Genomic DNA, 18,758 nt, shown 5'->3' with positions numbered 1-18,758 from the left:
TCCAGGCCATGCTCTCTTCTTGGTGCAGCCATCAGGAAGGAGGTACAGGAGCTTGGGTCCTATTCTACCAGGTTCAGGAACGGTTATAACCCTTCACCCTTCAGGCTCCTGAACCAACGTGGATAACTTACTCAGCACCGAGCTGATTCCACGACCTATGGACTTACGTTTAAGGGATCTATAGCTCATGTTCTCAGTATTATTTATTTAATTGTTATTGTTTTTTATGTCTTTTTGTATTTGCACAGTGGATCTTATTTTGCACATTGTTTGTGTGTAGTTTTCATTGATTTTGTTATATTTCATTTTTCTACTGTGAATACCTGCAAGAAAATGAATCTGAGGATAGTGTATCATGAAACAGACATGCTTTGATAAAAATTTACTTTGAACTTTGAGAAAGGTAGGGAAGACAGAAAAATAAAGTTAAACAGAAGTTCTCTTACATTTTCATTTAAATCTACAATAGTTACAAAAATTTGAAAGTTATTAATCCTTATTTTATAAAATGCAGGGTCAGGAAGTTCAAGTTTTTTCAGGGGCAGGTAGATTTAGTTTCCATCGCACACTGGGGCAGCTGTGGCCTTGAGGGTAAAATTAAGTTTGATCCAAGCCCCACTCTGAGGCAATGACATAGGAAAATCAAACTGTGGCAACCAGACCATTCTAGGGGAGTGCAGCAGTGACGAAGATGCTTCCTTTTATATATTAAATCAAGGCCCGGCCAGATCTTGCAGAAAAATGTATAAGATCACATTGCACGGCTCCCAAGAAATGTGAGGGAGTTTTCTGCAGTGCATTGACCAATACTTATCCCTAAACCATCATCACAAGTGCTCCTTTTTGCATGCGCTGTGTTCAAACTGCGAAGCACATTTCCTGCTCCAGAAACAGTTCTAAGCAGGGAGTAAGCTGTAAGAGAACTTCTTTGAACATAAAGATCTGCAAGATGAACTGGAAGGGGACCTGAAAAGAAATTCTGATATGCAAATCTTACTTTTATTTGGGAGCCAATAGTTTACATGGGTTCAGGCCAACAAGTTAAGGCCCTATTATTTTGTTATCATACCTAGCAACCTGTTACATGTGTTCACTAATCTTGAAAGAAAGGCGGTTCTTAATATATCTTCTATTTGGTCTCTTTTTAATCAAAGCCAGGGCACATGCTCCACTAGCAGAAATAGTCTAATTGAAACCCAACTATGGGCAAATGCACAGCTCTGTGAAAGTAATTTTATTGGTCTCAGAAATTGGATGGAAATAACCTCATTCATTATCATGTTAAAACATGGAATTTGTGATTAAAGGAAAATCTCTGCCCATACCCTACTTCTGACCATTGCATGTTGGAAAACTTCATGGCTTTCCCCTAACACCACCTCATTGATAGGCCTTGAATTCCAGCGAAATGATTTATTATTGTCACATGCTCTGCAGTTCCGTGAGAAACTTTGTTTCTCATTCCACCCTTACAGATTGTTGCATCACATCAGTCTGTTGAGGTAGCATGATGGAAAACTATAATAAAATGTAGAATAAAATGCTATATAGACACAGAGAAAGTGCAGTGCAGGCCAAAAATGACGTGCAAAGCCATAACAAGGTAGATTGTGTAGTCAAGCTGTCGTATCATTCAATAGTCTTTTAATGCTAGGATAGAAGTTGTCACTGAGCCTGGTGCTTTCTGGCTTTTGTATCTTCTGTCTGATGTAAGGGTGGGGAGGAAAGAATGCTCACGACGGGTTTTAGTATACCGGCCTTCATTAGTATAGGAGATGGGCAATACTTTGCAGGTGTGTAATTTGTTGTTGATAGTGTGGATGTATAGAGGATGTTCCCTATGTAGGGAGAGTCTTAAACCAGAGCACACAGCCTCAGAATAAAGGAGCAAACTTTTAGAATGGAGATGAGGAGGAATTTCTTTTTTTTGTTGCTAGAGAGTGGTGAATCTGTCAAATTCTTTTCCACAGGCAGCTGTGGAGGCCAAGTCATATACATATGTATGTTTAAGCCAGAGGTTGACAGATTCTTGATTGGCCAGGGTATGAAGGGATATGGGGAGAGGGCAGCAGATTGGGGCCGAGATGAAATGGTTTAAAAGACTTGATGGGACAAATGGCTTAATTCTGCCCCAATATCTTATGGTCTTATAAAGATTTTTTTGCTGAATTATATCTTAATTAGCTGTATTTTCCCCCTTCCCTCCTTGGATTCAGGATGTTTTAAACAAACTGGGATCATGTGACTTGGATGAAGATGATCTAATGCTGGATTTGGAGTTCCTGGAAGACCAGCGCCACCAGTGTGAGAATGTTGCTGCCAAACGTTTTGGTAAGTTACGACAGCTTTGAAGGTCTGTTTGCTGAAGGTAGGATTTCAGGGGTTAATACATTTGTGTAGATTCCTGGGATTGGAAATTATTTAGAAGAACAAGGGGTGATCTTATTGAAAAATCAAACCCTAAGGAGAACATGGCAAAAGAGATATTAAGAAGTTTTCTTGTTCATGACTTCCCAGTCGTGAATTAGAGGATAGATTTATTTAAAACTGAAGTGCACAGGATGGTGAATCTCTAGAATTCTCTGCCATAGAGGCTTGTAGAGGCAAACTCGTTGGAGATATTTCAAGGTGAGGTAGAACATTTATTGAAATATTCAGGAGTTGATGTCCACGAAGAAGAGAAAAAGCCTGGCGCAGATCAGCCAAGATCATATTGAATGGTTGAGCAGGCTTGAGGTGCCAGATGACCTACTACTGCTCCTTGTTTCTTGTGTTTCTGTGTCTCCTGAGAGACTGATGGAGACAGATCTTCTCATCATAGTTCAAAGATGACTGGAAAGACACCTAATGTGTCCAAACTTCCCAGAATGGGCCAAGGCTGTTCATTGAATTTGTCTAAATAGTGTTTTGTTTTCAACTAGCCTGGACACATTGGTCTCCTTCAAACACGTAAACTTCAGCAAACCTGTAATTCTGCAAAACATTTAGCATATTTACTATGCAGGAATTAATGCTTCATTATAATGCAACTCTTGGTATTGTTTTCTGTATTGTAAACTGTCTGAAATGTGCTAATCCGGTGCTAAGAGAATCACAGTGAACATATTATGAAACTGGAGCCTTGATTTTCTAACATCTACTTCCTGTGCCTGTCGTCTGTCAGTGTGGAATTATTAAATTACCCTTCTTCGTTATCAGAATTGCTTTTTAATCAGTTACTTTATAATTACAAATTACCCCAGCAGGTAGAATCTAAGGTCAGGAATTTCAGCACAGTACAATTTCAGTGTTAGTTTAGTTTAGGTCACACAGTGTTGCATGGCAACAGAAAAAGACAGAAGGTGCTCCCATTAGTAGGTGGTTTTAGGTCACTGATTTAAATTTTTGAAAAAATGAGAAAAACATAACTTTATGCAGAATGTGTTTGATAGGGAACTCACTGCCTGTAAGTACAGTGGAAAACAATTCAGTTGGAGGTTTCTTAGGGGACCGTAGAAAGAACATAGGAATGGCAGGATCTTGGGCAATAGCATAACAAGGAGCCTGCACAGAATTAGTTTATTATTGTCACCTGGCCGAGCTTTTATTTTGCATGGCATCCAGACAAATCGTGCCATACATAACTACGTTGAAAAGGAAGTAGGATGCAAAATACCATGGTGCAGTTTCACGATCCAGGACTCAAGATTTAAGTTTGTCTAATGTCATTTCCAGTACGCAGGTGTAAAGGAGAATGAAATAATTATAATAATTATTATAAGATAAAGAGCACAATAATAATAAAAACATAATAAATATAAAAACATAAGATAGTTTAGAAACATAGATTGTTGGTATGTCTATAAAGTCCAGTCAAGTCAAATCACTTTTATTGTCATTTCAACCATAACTGCTGGTACAGTACATAGTAAAAATGAGACAACGTTTTTCAGGACCATGGTTTACATGACACAGTACATAAACTAGACTGAACTACATAAAAAAACAGCACAGAGAAAGCTACACGAGACTACAGACTTACACAGGACTGCGTAAAGTGCACAAAAACAGTGCAGGCATTACAACAAATAATAAACAGGACAGTAGGGCAAGGTGTCAGTCCAAGCTCTGAGTATTGAGGAGTCTGATAGCTTGGGGGAAGAAACTGTTACATAGTCTGGTCGTCTGTATATAAGGTGACCCTGACAGTAGCTGATCAAGTAATGGTGTTTGGGGGTGTAGGCAGTTTGGTTAGTGGGTGGATCAGCCTTACTGCTTGGGGAAAGCGACTGGTGGTCGCTTTGAGTCTGGTGGTCCTGGCCTGGATGCTACATAGCTTCCTCCCTGACGGGAGAGAGGCATACAATTCGTGAGCAGGGTGGGTGGGATCCTTCATGATGTTACTGGCCTTTTCTCCGGCACCTTTCTCTATATATGTCCTTGATGGCAGGTAGCCTGATGCCAGTTGTTGAGCTTTCCTGTCTGTCGCAGATCAGTTTCCATACCAGGCAGTGACACAGCTTGTTTGGACGCTGTCTACTGTGCATCTGTACATGACATGAATATAGATGTGCATAGTCCAACTCTCTTTGGCCTCTTCAGAAAGCAGGATATTGGTGAGCTTTCCAGTTTGTGTAGAAAACCTTCTGAGACCATGAGAGTTTGTGCATGATGTGTACTTCCATTTACAGAGAAAGTGCAGAGCATGCAGTCAAATAAAGTGCAAGGGCTACAAAGAGATAAGCTGGGAGATCAAGTGTTCAGCTTTTACTGTATGTAAAGTGTATTCAAGCGGCTGATAACCGCAGAATGGAAGCTGGTGGTCCATGCTCTTATACTTTAGTTTCTTCTGCCCTATGGGAAGGGGAGAAGAGAGAATGACTCATTGAGTTGAAAGGTTTCTTTCTATGCTGTAATGACTCCAAGGATCTAGAAAATTATCTAAAATAACTAATTCATTAATATTTTCTGGAACATACCCTCTCCTTCAATTGTGGCCACAATGTTATTGTTGGGAAGAATGCCATTCTATAGCAGGGTATTGATTTCCAAAAATTCTCTGTATAACAGTCACAGCATTTCTTATGTTCTCTGACTGTAATCTCTGAGTCAAGCCTACATGGGCTGATTGCTCTCGGTACTATCGCCTCAAACTGCCACTGCTGTGGCTCTTTGTGTTTAATCCCTGAGTTGGAACAGAGATACAGAGTGAGGGTGTTACTGAGTTATTTATGCCTACCCCACTCCTGAAACAATGCAGATATCTATGCACAGTCCCCAAGGAGTCTACTTTTTCTGGTCTGTGCAAGGCCTCTTAAATAAGAAAATCCTCACCGCATATTTTGTTTTAAGCTGTACAACACCTCTGATTTATTGGAAATCAACATTCAAGTCAAATTATAATTATTAATTATGGAGGGAGGCAATGCAGCAAGCACACATTTTAAATGATTTCAAAGCAAATCATTGTCGATACTCAACCCTGAAACCCTGGAGGAAGATTGCTAAATGCAGATTTCAAAATTGTCTTTATTTAATTTTTGATGAATTCTGACAGAAACTGAATGGAATCTATTTGTTGTGACTCATCCAGCATCTTTTAAGTGTGACACATAGCCTATCTCTGAGAGCTTAAATTGAAATTGGTTCATTGTTAGCATGGAGTGTTGAATCTAATTTGCATATTTCATTTACCTGACCTCAGGTTCCCAGCATTACAGAACTGCAAAGATTAAAAAGCCAATGCAAAAAATCACTATCCCAACTTGCTGACTGTGTAATGCCCTGTGGCTAATTTAAACTGGCATGAATCCAAACACATGTATTAGTTTAATGCCCCAATGAAATCAATTAAAAAATAATTACAACATTTGGAATAATTTGAATTTTGTGGAACTGTTCTGGAAGCTGAAAATCTGTCGAGCGCTTAATAGCTACTGAAAATATATGCACTTCCTTTTCCCCTGGATACCAGCAAAGCAAACTGACGGCGGTGCCATTTGACCTCTGTGTGAGCTTGATTCATTGGAAAGGCACAATGAAAACATATGCTGAGGTCCATTGTTGTGTTTGTTCCATCTTGTAAAGTTGAATTGACATCAGGCCCAGTCTTCTTCGTTTATTTCTTAGTTTTTCACATGTTGAAGACTACATGTAGCCAAGCAGAAAAACCACAGAGAAGGGAAAAAATTAAAAATTCTGTTCCATGATAGATCATCTAAATTCTGGTAAACTGTCATGATATAGTCAAATGAAGATTAATCCCCTTACAATATTACTGTTTTTTTAACCTCTAGTTTTTATAAAGCTCTGGTTAGGCTGTAGCTGGAGTATTGTACTCAGTTCTGGTTGCCTCATTTTTTGGAAGGAGGTGGAGAATTTGGAGTGGGCACAGAAGTTGTTTACTAGAAGCAGCTTAGATTTGAGGTCATGTGCAGTAAGGAGAGGTTGGACAAAATTGGAAGGTTTCCTTTGGAGTGGTGGAGGCTGAGAGGAGACCTGATAGAAAACAATAAAATTCTGAAAGGTATAGAAAGGGTAGGTAGCTGATATTTCCCCAGGGTCGAAATGCCTTCACGTCTTAATAAGCTGGTAAGGAAGGCGGGCTGGCGGGCTCTGTCGTGGGCACAGATCTGGAGAGTATGACATCGGTAGCAGAGCGAAGGGCGCTGAGTAGGCTGCGGTCAATCATGGAAAACCCTGAACATCCTCTACATAGCACCATCCAGAGACAGAGAAGCAGCTTCAGCGGCAGGTTGCTATTGATGCAATGCTCCTCAGACAGGATGAAGAGATCATTACTCCCCAATGCCATTCGGCTTTACAATTCAACCGCCAGGGGTAAGATATGTTAAAGTGCCGGGGTTAGGACTGAGCTTAAGTTACCATTCAATGTATTTTAGTAAACTATTTAAGAACTTTTTAAAAGCTATTTATTAATGCTTTTTGAGAGGGTGATTTTAGATGCATATCATACTTATACTGAGTTAAGTATTGTATGTAATTAGTTTTGCTACAATAAGTGTATGGGACATTGGAAAAAATGTTGAATTTCCCCATGGGGATGAATAAAGTATCTATCTATCTATCTAAGAGGGCATACATTTAAGGTGAGAGGTACTAAGTTCAAAAGGAGATATTTACACAGAGTGGTTGGTGCTTGAGATACATTGCCAGGGATGGTGATGGAAGCAAATATGAAAGAGAAGTTTAAAAGCAATTCAGTGGATGCATGAATGTGTAGAGAATGGACGGATATGGGCACTATATAGGCAGGAGGGATTAGTTCACTTACGAGTTTAATTACCAGTTTAATTAGTTTGCTGCAACATGGTGGACTAAGGAGCTGCTCCTGTACTCTACTGTTTTATGTTCTACAGTCTAACATCAAAAACTGTTTGAAATTTGTCTGGGAGTTGGAGGCGAATGGGAACCTGAGTGCCAGGACACATAGTGGAGAGGTTGTGGGGAAAGCTATTTATACAAGATCAGAAACAAAAGTTTGGCCATGGTGGGAATAATGTTCTGAGCAGAATGCAGCGTGTATTGTAAGAAAGGTGGATGAGCTTAGGGCATGGATCAACATGTAGAATTGTGACATTGTAGTCATTAGTGAAACTTGGTTGCAGGAGGGCCAGGACTGGCAGCTCAATGTACCAGGGCTCTGTTGCTTTAGACATGATAGAGTGTGAGGGATTAAAGGAGGAAGGGTGTCAGGGAAATTGTCCCAGCAATGCTCAGTCAGGACAGACTGCAGTACTCGGCTAATGAGGGTTTATGGGTAGAAATGAAGAATAAAGAAGGTAGAACCGTGATAAAAAGATTATGTTATGGACCACTCAAAAGTCCGTGGGTTTCAGAGGAGCAATTTTGTAGAGAAATCGCAGACTGTTGCAAAAAACTTGAGGTTGTGATCGCAGATGATTTTACCTTTTCACATATTGACTGTAAAAAAGGCAGGATGTGAAATAGTTTGTCAAATGTGTTCATGAAAGTTTCCTTAATCAGCACACAGAAGTACCAACATAAGAAAGTGTGATGCTCCATCTCCTATTGGGGATTGAGACAGGGCAGGTGACAGAATTTGTGTGGGGAAACCCTTTGCATCTAGTGATAATAATGCCATTAGTTTCAAGGTAATTATGGAAAAGGATAGGTCTGGTTCTCAAGTTGAGATTCTAAATTGATCAAAGGCCAGTTTTGATGGTATCAGAGAGGATCTCGCAAGTGTGGATTGGGATAGGTTGTTTTCAGGCAAAGGTATACTTGGCAATGGGAGGCCTTCATAAGTGACATTTTGAGAGTACAGAGTTCAGAATAAAAGGCAAGCATTATAGGTTTAGGGAACTTTGGTTTTCCAGAGATATTGGGGCTATGGTTAAGAAAAACAAGGAAATGCATAGCAGATAAAGGCAGGCGGGAACAAATGAGGTACTTGAGTATAAGAAATGCAAGGGAACACTTAAGAAGGAAATCAGGAGGGCTAAGAGAAAGCATGAGGTTGGTCTGTGGAATACAAGAAAAAGGAGAACCTTAAAGGGTTCTACAGATATGTTAAGAACAAAAAGATAGCAAGGGACAAAATCAGTCTTCTGGAAGATCTGCGTGTGAAGCAGAAGAGATGGTGAAGATCTTAACTGTTTTTTATTTATGTTGAGGAAAAAAAGATTTGGTTTCAATTTAGAAAGCAAAGGGTTAACAGACAATGTTTGAAATAAGAGGTGTTTATTTTTCACAAATAACTCAATAGAAGTTGTCTTAAAATTAATTTAATTGACTGCACACCATTTAATTTCTCTGAGGATAATACAAACATAAGGATTATATAACAAATCACCATTACGAGAATTCTGAAATAAAACATGAAAAGACTCAGCAGGTTATGCTGCATCTGAGAAAACAGTTCAAATTGGAACATTAACTCTGTTTTGCTTTCTACAGCTACTGCCTGATCTGCTAAATATTTTCAGTATTTTTAAATTTTTATTCTAGGTTGTAAAACTATTTGATACTGTTTTGCATTCTGTTATATAATTTCAACGGCTATGCAATTCATTTTTATTATTTCTTTACATGACTTTCAGATTGATGGCAAGGTAGATGAATTTTTGAGAATTATTTTCTCAAATTCAAGAATATCAAATCGAAGGCTCAGAAACAAAATGCAGCAAATGAATAATTACTCACATAAGTTGTATTCTGTTTACAAGCTGTGGAGTTACGTAAAGCATATCTGCTATGTCTTGAAATTAGAAAGGATGTGATGAAATTGAATCCAGTGAACACACAAACTAATGACTTTGACCATTTATTCTAAATTATTTAATAACCCACCCAGTATAAACCAAGCACAGGATTGTAGAAGGATGATTAGGCTACCAGATGTTAAATTTATAATCCTTATATGGGCGGCAAGCAATTGATAAAGATAAACAAAACTGCAATTATGTGGCAGCTTATTGTGTCTTCAAGACATATCAAACAATTCCACATTAAACAAATTGTTTTAAAAGAGTAGTTACTGCTTATTTTGTGAGAAGAAGTAGCAGCCACTTTGCCCAGAGTGAATTCACTAAATGACCAGCTGATTTGCTTTAATAATTGTGGGAGGAGTGCGGATTGTGAATGTAGAAAAACTCTCACTAGAATCTTGTGTGCATACTCAGTGTACAGATGATACCGGTGATGTCAGCTTTGATTATCGTTGGGAAGGTGTCAGTAATAGGAAGCCACTCAACCCAATTAGCCTGTGTGTTATCTCTCTGAAATAACTTTCCAGTTAATCCCACTCTAGAGGTCTTCTTTGACATATATATCTGGAGATTTTACCCTGTCAAGCCTGCATGCAAAATCACGTTGAATGTGACTGCTGAGTCCCAATTTCAGTGTTCTTTCATATAACACTTCCTCAACATAGCTGCTCAGTTCATATATGTGAGATTGATTTTTCACACATCTTATAGTTTCATTTGACAAAGATCCTAAACTCTTCCCCAACCAATCTAGACTTACCACCTAATCACAAACAAGAGGAAATCTGCAGCTGCTGGAAATCCAAGCAACACACACACAATGCTGGAGGAACTCAGCAGGCCAGGCAGCCTTTAAGAAAAAAAAGTTTTTCAGAATTACTTTTTTCCTTAAATGCTGCCTGTCCTGCTGAGTTCCTCCAGCATTTTGTGTCTGTTCCTATCCAATCATTTTCTCTTCTCTCCAGCCCCCCTACTTCCGTCGGTCAGAAGGTACAAATGCATGAGAAAAAAAAATCACAAGGCTCGGGGACAGCTTGTATTCCACTGTTATCAGACGCTTGAATGGCTCTCATGTTAAAATTAACTCTTGATCTCTCAATTTACCTTGCATTTGCCCTTGTACGTTGCCTACCGACACTACAGTTTCTCTGTGAATAAAACAGAGTATTCTGTGTTTTTTTTCATTTGTACTGCCTTGATGTACTTATGTACAGGATGATCTGTCTGAATGGAATGTAGACAACGTTTTTCACTATATCTTAGTACTTGCGACCATGATAAACTCATCACCATTTAAACCCTTTCATAATTTTGAGCATTTTCTGATTTTTATTACTTTCTTAAGACATAGAAGGAAACCATTGAGTCTGTTGAGACTATGCATCAATTCCATTCCCCCATTTATTTCCCTGTAACATATTCTCTTTCCTATTCCCCACCAATTCCACAAGGAAAACCATTTGCCTGTCCTCAACCTCAAAAGTTGACTCAGTTCCTCTCCCCATGGAACCTGCCTGACCAGCTGAGTGGTTCCTGCATTCTCATCTTTGTTTTGGATTTACAGCATCTGCAGTTTTCTTCTCTAGTTATCATACGAACAGACTGCTTTCATGAACAACACCCAAAGAATGCAGCACAATGATAGACTATTTATATGGAATTTGTTTGTCATATCCTTGGTGTGCTCGAAGATTTATTTTTCAGTCCTTAGACAGACAGATAGACATACTTTATTGATCCTGAGGGTAATTGGGTTTTGTTACAGCCACACCAACCAAGAATAGTGAAGAAATATAGCAATATAAAACCATAAATAATTAAATAATAAGTTAATTATGCCAAGTGGAAATTAGTCCAGGACCAGCCTATTGGCTCAGAGTGTCTGACACTCCGAGGGAGGAGTTGTAAAGTTTGATGGCCGCAGGTAGGAATGACTTCCTATGACACTCAGGGTTACATCTCGGTGGAATGAATCTCTGGCTGAATGTACTCCTGTGCCTAACCAGTACATTATGGAGTGGATGGGAGTCATTGTCCAAGATGGCATGCAACTTGGACAGCATCCTCTTTTCAGACACCACCGTCAGAGAGTCCAGTTCCACTCCCAAAACATCACTGGCCTTACGAATAAGTTTGTTGATTCTGTTGGTGTCTGCTACCCTCAGCCTGCTGCCCCAGCACACAACAGCAAACATGATAGCACTGGCCACCACAGCCTCATAGAACATCCTCAGCATTGTCCGGCAGATGTTAAAGGACCTCAGTCTCCTCAGGAAATAGAGACGGCTCTGACCCTTCTTATAGACAGCCTCAGTGTTCTTTGACCAGTCCAGTTTATTGTCCATTCGTATCCCCAGGTATTTGTAATCCTCCACTATGTCCACACTGACCCCTTGGATGGAAACAGGGGTCACTGGTGCCTTAGCCCTCCTCAGCTCCACCACCAGCTCCTTAGTCTTTTTCACATTAAGCTGCAGATGATTCTGCTTGCACCATGTGACAAAGTTTCCCACCGTTGCCCTGTACTCAGCCTCATTTCCCTTGCTGATGCATCCAACTATGGCAGAGTCATCAGAAAACTTCTGAAGATAGCAAGACTCTGTGTTGTAGCTGAAGTCCGAGGTGTAGATGGTGGAGAGAAAGGGAAACAGGACAGTCCCCTGTGGAGCTCCAGTGCTGCTGACCACTCTGTCTGACACAGTGTTGCAAGACCTATGACATGGATCCCCTGTTATGCACATGCATATTGAGTTATTGACAAGGTCGCATGTTTCACCATGATTATGAAGAGGGAATTCAGGGAGTTGGGTAAGGACCTGAAAAGCAGGACCTCCAGGATAGTAATCTCAGGATTGCTGCCTGTGCCACATGCTAATGAGTGCAAGAACAGCATGATCAGGCATATTAATGCATGGCTGAGAGACTGATGTAGGGGGCAAGGCTTCGGGTTCCTGGATCATTGGGGCCTCTTCTGGGGGAGGTACGACCTGTACAAAAGGACGGGTTACACCTGAACCCAAAGGGGTCCAATATCTTATCAGGCAGGTTTAATAGAGCTGTTCAGAAAGGTTTAAACTAATTTGGCAGGGGGATGGGAACCAGAGTGATAGGGTTGAGGGAGGAGAAAACAGAAATAAATCAAAGATAGCGTGCAATAGAGATGATAGAAAGGACAGGCAGGAGATGAGGCATAATCACAGCCAGTGGGATGAGTTACAGGGCAATAGAGGCATGGTGCAGTTAAAACAGAAAGCAACAAATTCTGGACTGAAAATGTAATATTTGAATGCACGCAGCATAAGAAATTAAATGGACGATCTTGACATTCAGCTACAGATTGGTAAGTATAACGTTATGGACATCTCTGAAACTTGGCTAAAGGATGGCTGCTATTGGGAGCTGAATATCCAAGGATATACTGTGTATCAGAAAGATAGGTTAGTAGGCAGAGTGGGTAGTGTGGCCCTGTGAGTAAGAAATAATATTAAATCATTAGAATGGGATGACATAGGATTGGAAAGTGTAGAGTCTCTGTGCGTTGAGTTAAGAAATGGCAAGGTAAAAGGACCCGAATGGCAGTTGTATACAGACCTCCAAACAGCAGCTGGGATGTGGATTACAAATTACAACAAGAGATAGAAAGGGCGTGTCAGAAGGGCAATGTCATGATAATCATTGGGAATTTTAACATGAAAGTCGATTGGGAAAACCAGGCCAGTACTGGACCTCAAGAGAGAGAATTTGTAGAATGCCCAAGGGATGACTTTTTAAAACAGGTTGTTGTTGAGCTCACTATGGGATCAAATGTGCTGGATTGAGTGTTGTGCAATGATTTGGAGTTGATAAGAGAGCTTAAGGTTACGGAACCCTTAGGGAACAGAGATCACAATATGATCGAGTTCAATTTGAAATTTGAGAAGGAGAAACTAAATTCCAATTTCTTAGTATTTCAGTGGAATAAAGGAAATTACAATGGCATGAGAGGGGAACTGGCCGAAGTTGACTGGAAAGAGACACTAGCAAGAAGGACAGCAGAGCAGCAATGGCAGGAGTTTCTGCAAAAAATGATGGAAGTGCAAAACAGATATATTCCAAATAAGAAGAAATTTTTGAATGGAAGGACACTACCATGGCTGACAAGTGAAGTCAGAGCCAAAGTAAAAGCAAAAATGAGGGCATAAGAGGAAGCCAAAGCCAGTGGGACGATAGAAAATTGGGAAGCTTATAAAAACTTGCAGAAGGAAACTAAGAAGGTCATTAGAAAGGAAAAGATGAATTATGAAAGGAAGCTGGCAACTGATATCAAAGAAGATACTAAAAGCTTTTTTAAGTATATAAATGATAAAAGAGAGTTGAGGGTAGATATAGGACCAATAGAAAATGATGCTGAAGATATTGTAATGAGAGATGCAGAGATGGCAGAGGAACTGAAAGCGTATTTTGCATCGGTCTTCACAGCGGAAGACATTTGCAGTATACCGGACATTCAAGAGTGTTAGGGAAGTGAAGTTTGTGTAGTGAAATTTATGACCGAGAAAATTACACTCAGGAAGCTTAATGGTCTGAGGGTGGATAAATCTCCTGGACCAGATGGAATGCACCCTCAGGTTCTGAAGGAAGTAGCTGGAGAGATTGCGGCGGCATTGACGATGATCTTTCAAGAATTGATAGATTCTGGCACTGTACCAAATGACTAGAAGATTCAAATGTTATTGTGCTATTTAAAAAGGGTGGAAGGCAGCAGAAAGGAAACTATAGATGTGTTAGCTTGACATCAGTGGTTGGGAAGTTGTTGGAATCAATTGTTAGGGATGAGATTACAGAGAACTTGGAGGCACATGTCAAGATAGGCCAAAGCCAGCATGGTATCCTGAAAGGAAAATCCTGCCTGACTAAACTACTAAGGAAACTACAAGCAGGGTAGACAAAGGGGATGCAGTGGCTGTGGGGTACTTGGATTTTCAGAAGGCCTTTGACAAGGAGCTGCACATGAGTCTATTTAGCAATGTATGAGCCCATGGAATTACAGAGCATGGGTGAAGCATTGACTGGTCGGCAGAAAACAGAGAGTGGGAATAAAATGATCCTATTCTGGTTGGCTGCCGTTTACCAGTGGAGTTCCACAGGGGTCTGTATTGGGACCGCTGCTTTTTATGATATATGTCAATAATTTGGACTATGGGATTAATGGGGAATAAACTTTTGATTTCCACACTCAGTCCATATTTCTGAGAATTATGCTTTTAACTATTCATTAGAAATATTATAGATGAAAGGCATAGTGAGCAGCTTGTGGAGTTGCTGCCTTGCTGTGACCTGTGGCCCAGATTTGAACCCGAGACCTGGTGCTGTCCATGTCTGCATGCTCTTCCTGTGACCATATAGTCTTCCACTTGGTATTTTGGTTTCCTTCATCATCCCAAAGACATGCAGGTTGGCAAATTAATGTTTTAAAATTTGGAAAATGGGAAGATGGAGGTGGAGAATGAGATGGTAATTAGAAATGGAGTCAATCGAGGTTGCTGATTTTGTCAGATACATTGCAAGTCACCTTTCCAATTAAACATTAAAATGTATTTTCCAGATTTCCCTTGGCACTCCAGCCTTTTCATTTAAATGACTCATGGGATTAATTTCACTTTCAATTCACAACTCTTAGTCACTGGAGGTTATAAATGATGATTTAAATCTTTTTGAAATTTGGCACTATAGCAGTCTGAGCAAATATAAATATAGGAATGTCACATTCCTTTTCAAGGATCAACTTTATTTGCTGTATATATTTACATGTTTTAGGAATTTGCTATGGTGTGTTGGTGTGAAATGCAACAAAAATTCAACATTATTATAAAGAATAAAGTATTTTATAAAAAATAGACTTAGAGGTTAAATTATGTATATGGAATAAAATGTGCATAAATGTATAAATACCAAAATATGTTTAAAATGTAACTAGGATTATATAAAGTGGTTTAGTATGTTTACAGTGCAATACAATGATGGAGGTAATAGATAGAGGATGTGGGAGGGGCTAACTAGAATGGTTGATCAGATTAACTGAGTGGGGGGAAGAAACTTTTAAGATGGTGTGAATTTATCTTTTTGTTTTCATAGCCCTATATTGTTTTCAAGGTGAGAGCTTTTGGAAAAACATGCACTCAGAGGATATGGGAGGGTCTCTTGCTCATATCTAACTCCACTGGAGCCTACCTTCAACCCACTGTCCATGCTGACCACCAAACACTCATTTACACAAATTCTATTCCAAGTCCACATATTCGGCCCCTATTCCCAGCAACTTCTCTCAGATTCTACTATTCACAGTTAGGGAAATTTATAGTGGCTATTTAATTCGCCGGACTGCAAGTCTTTGGGATGAGGGAAGAAATGGAGCATTTGGGAAAAACGTTCATGGTCACAGGAAGAACACTGAACTCAACACACAATGCAGAGGTCAGGATTGAACAATGTGATGTGTGAATCCACACATCCACACATAGAGATGGCTGGCTGTGTAGTTTGTGAGGAAGTGCCCCCTTTCCATCACAAGGCTTCTGTGGGCTCCTGATCATGACCTTGAGGTTTTGGATATCATCTCACATGGTCCTTTTCAGTTTGAGCTGAGATAGGCCAGAGATTGCCACAGTTACTAGGATATTCCATTTCTTCAAGGAGACCCTGAGAACATTCAGAAATTTTGCTCTGTTTACTCCTTAATTAAAAGAGCTCAGAATATATGATCTATTGCAGACATTCCCAAATGCCCATGCAAGCATAATGTAACTGTTGAGTTCATTACACAGGTTGTATAGATTATATTATGTATGTTTTGTGGTGTATTAATGTTGTCCAACTGTTTAACTTGATCAAGCTCATTGCCGTAGCTCAGCTTTTGAAATAATATTCTATTATCGATCTGTACCTTTCAGTTTTGAGTCACTTGGCTTGGTCGTAGCTAAACAAATAGATATGATTAGTTCACCAGATTAACAATAAGAAAATTATTTCTGCAAGTTTATTGAAAAAAATGTCCATGATTTTTGGAACACTTTATTCCCACTATATGTGATCGACTAGGGAACAACAAACCACAGGTTTTAATTAGTATTGCTATAAATTAATAATTAGTTGAGGGATGTTTCATTTCTGCCTTTTAGTGGAAATCAATAACATTGACACAGAAAATATGAGTTGCATCTGTCTGACATGTACATTTTATAACATAACTTACATTTATGCAGTTAACTGCACATAGTCTTTGAACGTAAAGTAAATGATTGCCTTGAGTTGAATGGAGCATAGATCTACTGGACTGATTATAAGATAAATGTGCTGTATACACAAGTTGCAGATGATGGAAGTCATGAACAGCACACACAAGATGCTGGAGGAACTCAACAAGTCAGGCAGCATCTACAGAGGGTAATAAACAGTTGACTTTTCGGGCTAAGATCTTTTATCAGGTTCTGATGAAGGGACTATAGCATCATACAGACATAGAGTTATACAGCACAGAAATGGGCTTTTCATCCTACTAAATCCATGCAATCTTCTTGCCCATCTATACTAATAATATTTGCCCACATAAGGGATGTTTCCTTCTATGCCTTGCTTATTTAAATAAGTACCTAAATGATTTCTTGACATAATGATTGCATCTGATTTCACCATATCCTCTGGAATAATGTTGTAGATATCAATCACTTTCTATACAAGAAATTTACCCCTCAGTTCTCCTTTAAAACTCCTTCGCCTTACCTAAAAATAATGCCCTCTTATTTTTGTTGCCCCAACCATGGCAAAATGAATTTACTTAGTTATCCTTTCTCTTCCTCTCATAATTTTATACAGTACAGTGCAAATGTCTTAGGCACGCTCACTATATATACCGTAGATGCCGGATTATAAGCCGCTACTTTTTTCCCACGCTTTGAACAGCTTTGAACACTGCGGCCTTTACTACGGTGCGGCTAATGCATGATTTTTTTTCATGCCGCCAAAAACATTTTGCCTCGTAACAGTAGACCAATAAAATTGATGAGTAGTTCACAGAGGTCCAATGAAATTGTACGATAAATCAAGCGCACTTTCACAATTAAATTATTGTAAATCAGTCATTTGTACTCACCCTCATCAACATGGAAAACACTCAAAGAAAAGCATTGTGCTGCCTTTATGGCAGTTATTTAGTTTATAATATTTTCGCTTAGTAATTCATTTGTTAGTATTTTCTAGTTAAAGTTAGAAGTGTTTTAAGTATATTTGTTTTCTGTACTACATCCCGGGATGCTATGACGTCACACCCGGTTTCGCCGCGTCTTGTGGAAAATTACCGGTTTGCGATAAACGGAAAGGAGGGGGGGAGCACATTAGACCCGAGCGAAAACGCTGCTTTTAAGTTAAAGGCGATCAATAACTTTTCCTGGTAGGCTGCAGTATATATTTTTTTACCAGTCGTTAGGAGATATTGGAATGTTGTTCGTGCACTGTTCAGTAAAAAAGTATACGCAACGTAATTTGTGTGTTACCGATACGTATGTATATTTAAAAGTAGCCGTGTTACAGGCACGGTTCGAAAAAAAGCATTTGCAATATGTATTTGTTTATGTTACCATACGGATTTAATTAAAAGTTAAAAAATCCTCATGTGTAATATCTTTCTGTGTAAATATCTCATATTACAACGTGAGACACCTGCGGCTTAAAATCCGGTGCGGCTTGTACAAGTACAAAATTGATTTTCTTTCTAAAATTAGAGCCTGCGGCTTTTAATCAGGTGCGCTCTGTAGTACGGAATCTACGGTATATATATATATATATATATATATATATATAATATATATACAAGTGCCCATGAGTTTTGAACGGTACTGTATATTTTGGCAGATCATCCCTACTTAAACTCTCCCCATAACCAAAGTCCTCCAAACCAGGCCATACCAGTGGTGAATCTCCTCTGCAAACACTCCAGTATCACATTTTTCCTGTAGTTTGGTGACCAGAATTGCAAACAATACTCTCAAAGTTTACTGAAAGGTAAGTTTTGCTTGCCAAACCTACTGCAATTCTTTGAGGACATTACAAGCAGAATAGACAAAGGAGATGTAGTAGATGTGGTGAACTTGGATTTTCAGAAGGCCTTCGACAAGGTGCCGCACATGAGGCTGCTTAGCAAGATAAGAGCCCATGGAATTACAGGGAAGTTACTAGTGTGGGTGGAGCAATGGCTGGGCGGCAGAAGACAGATAGTGGGGAAAAAAGGGATCCTATTCTGGCTGGCTGCCAGGTACCAGTGGAATTCCACAGGGGTCAGTGTTGGGACCACTGCTTTTTATGATGTACAGTGGTATGCAAAAGTTTGGGCACCCCTGGTCAAAATTTCTGTTACTGTGAATGGTTAAGTGAGTAGAAGATGAACTGATCTCCAAACGTTATGAAGCTAAAGATGAAACATTCTTTTCAACATCTTAAGCAAGATTAGTGTATTATTTTTGTCTTGTACAATTTTAAAGTGGAAATAAAAGGAAA

At 39.4% G+C, this 18,758-nt stretch overlaps 1 protein-coding gene across 3 annotated transcripts in view; it reads left to right on the top strand.

Moving 5' to 3' along the window:
• The window catches only part of ccser1 (coiled-coil serine-rich protein 1), a 1,375,213-nt gene that overhangs the window by 302,920 nt on the left and 1,053,535 nt on the right, over positions 1-18,758 (top strand). For all 3 annotated transcript variants that reach the window (XM_073042460.1, XM_073042461.1, XM_073042462.1), the window contains one exon: positions 2,217-2,331. In XM_073042460.1, coding sequence (XP_072898561.1) covers positions 2,217-2,331 — 115 coding nt within the window. The remainder of the gene's footprint in view (positions 1-2,216; positions 2,332-18,758) is intronic.

Source organism: Hemitrygon akajei, chromosome 4, assembly GCF_048418815.1.
Source record: "Hemitrygon akajei chromosome 4, sHemAka1.3, whole genome shotgun sequence".
NCBI lineage: Eukaryota > Metazoa > Chordata > Chondrichthyes > Myliobatiformes > Dasyatidae > Hemitrygon > Hemitrygon akajei.
Note: the sequence above shows the minus strand (reverse complement) of the source record. Positions and strands in the feature narration are given on the sequence as shown.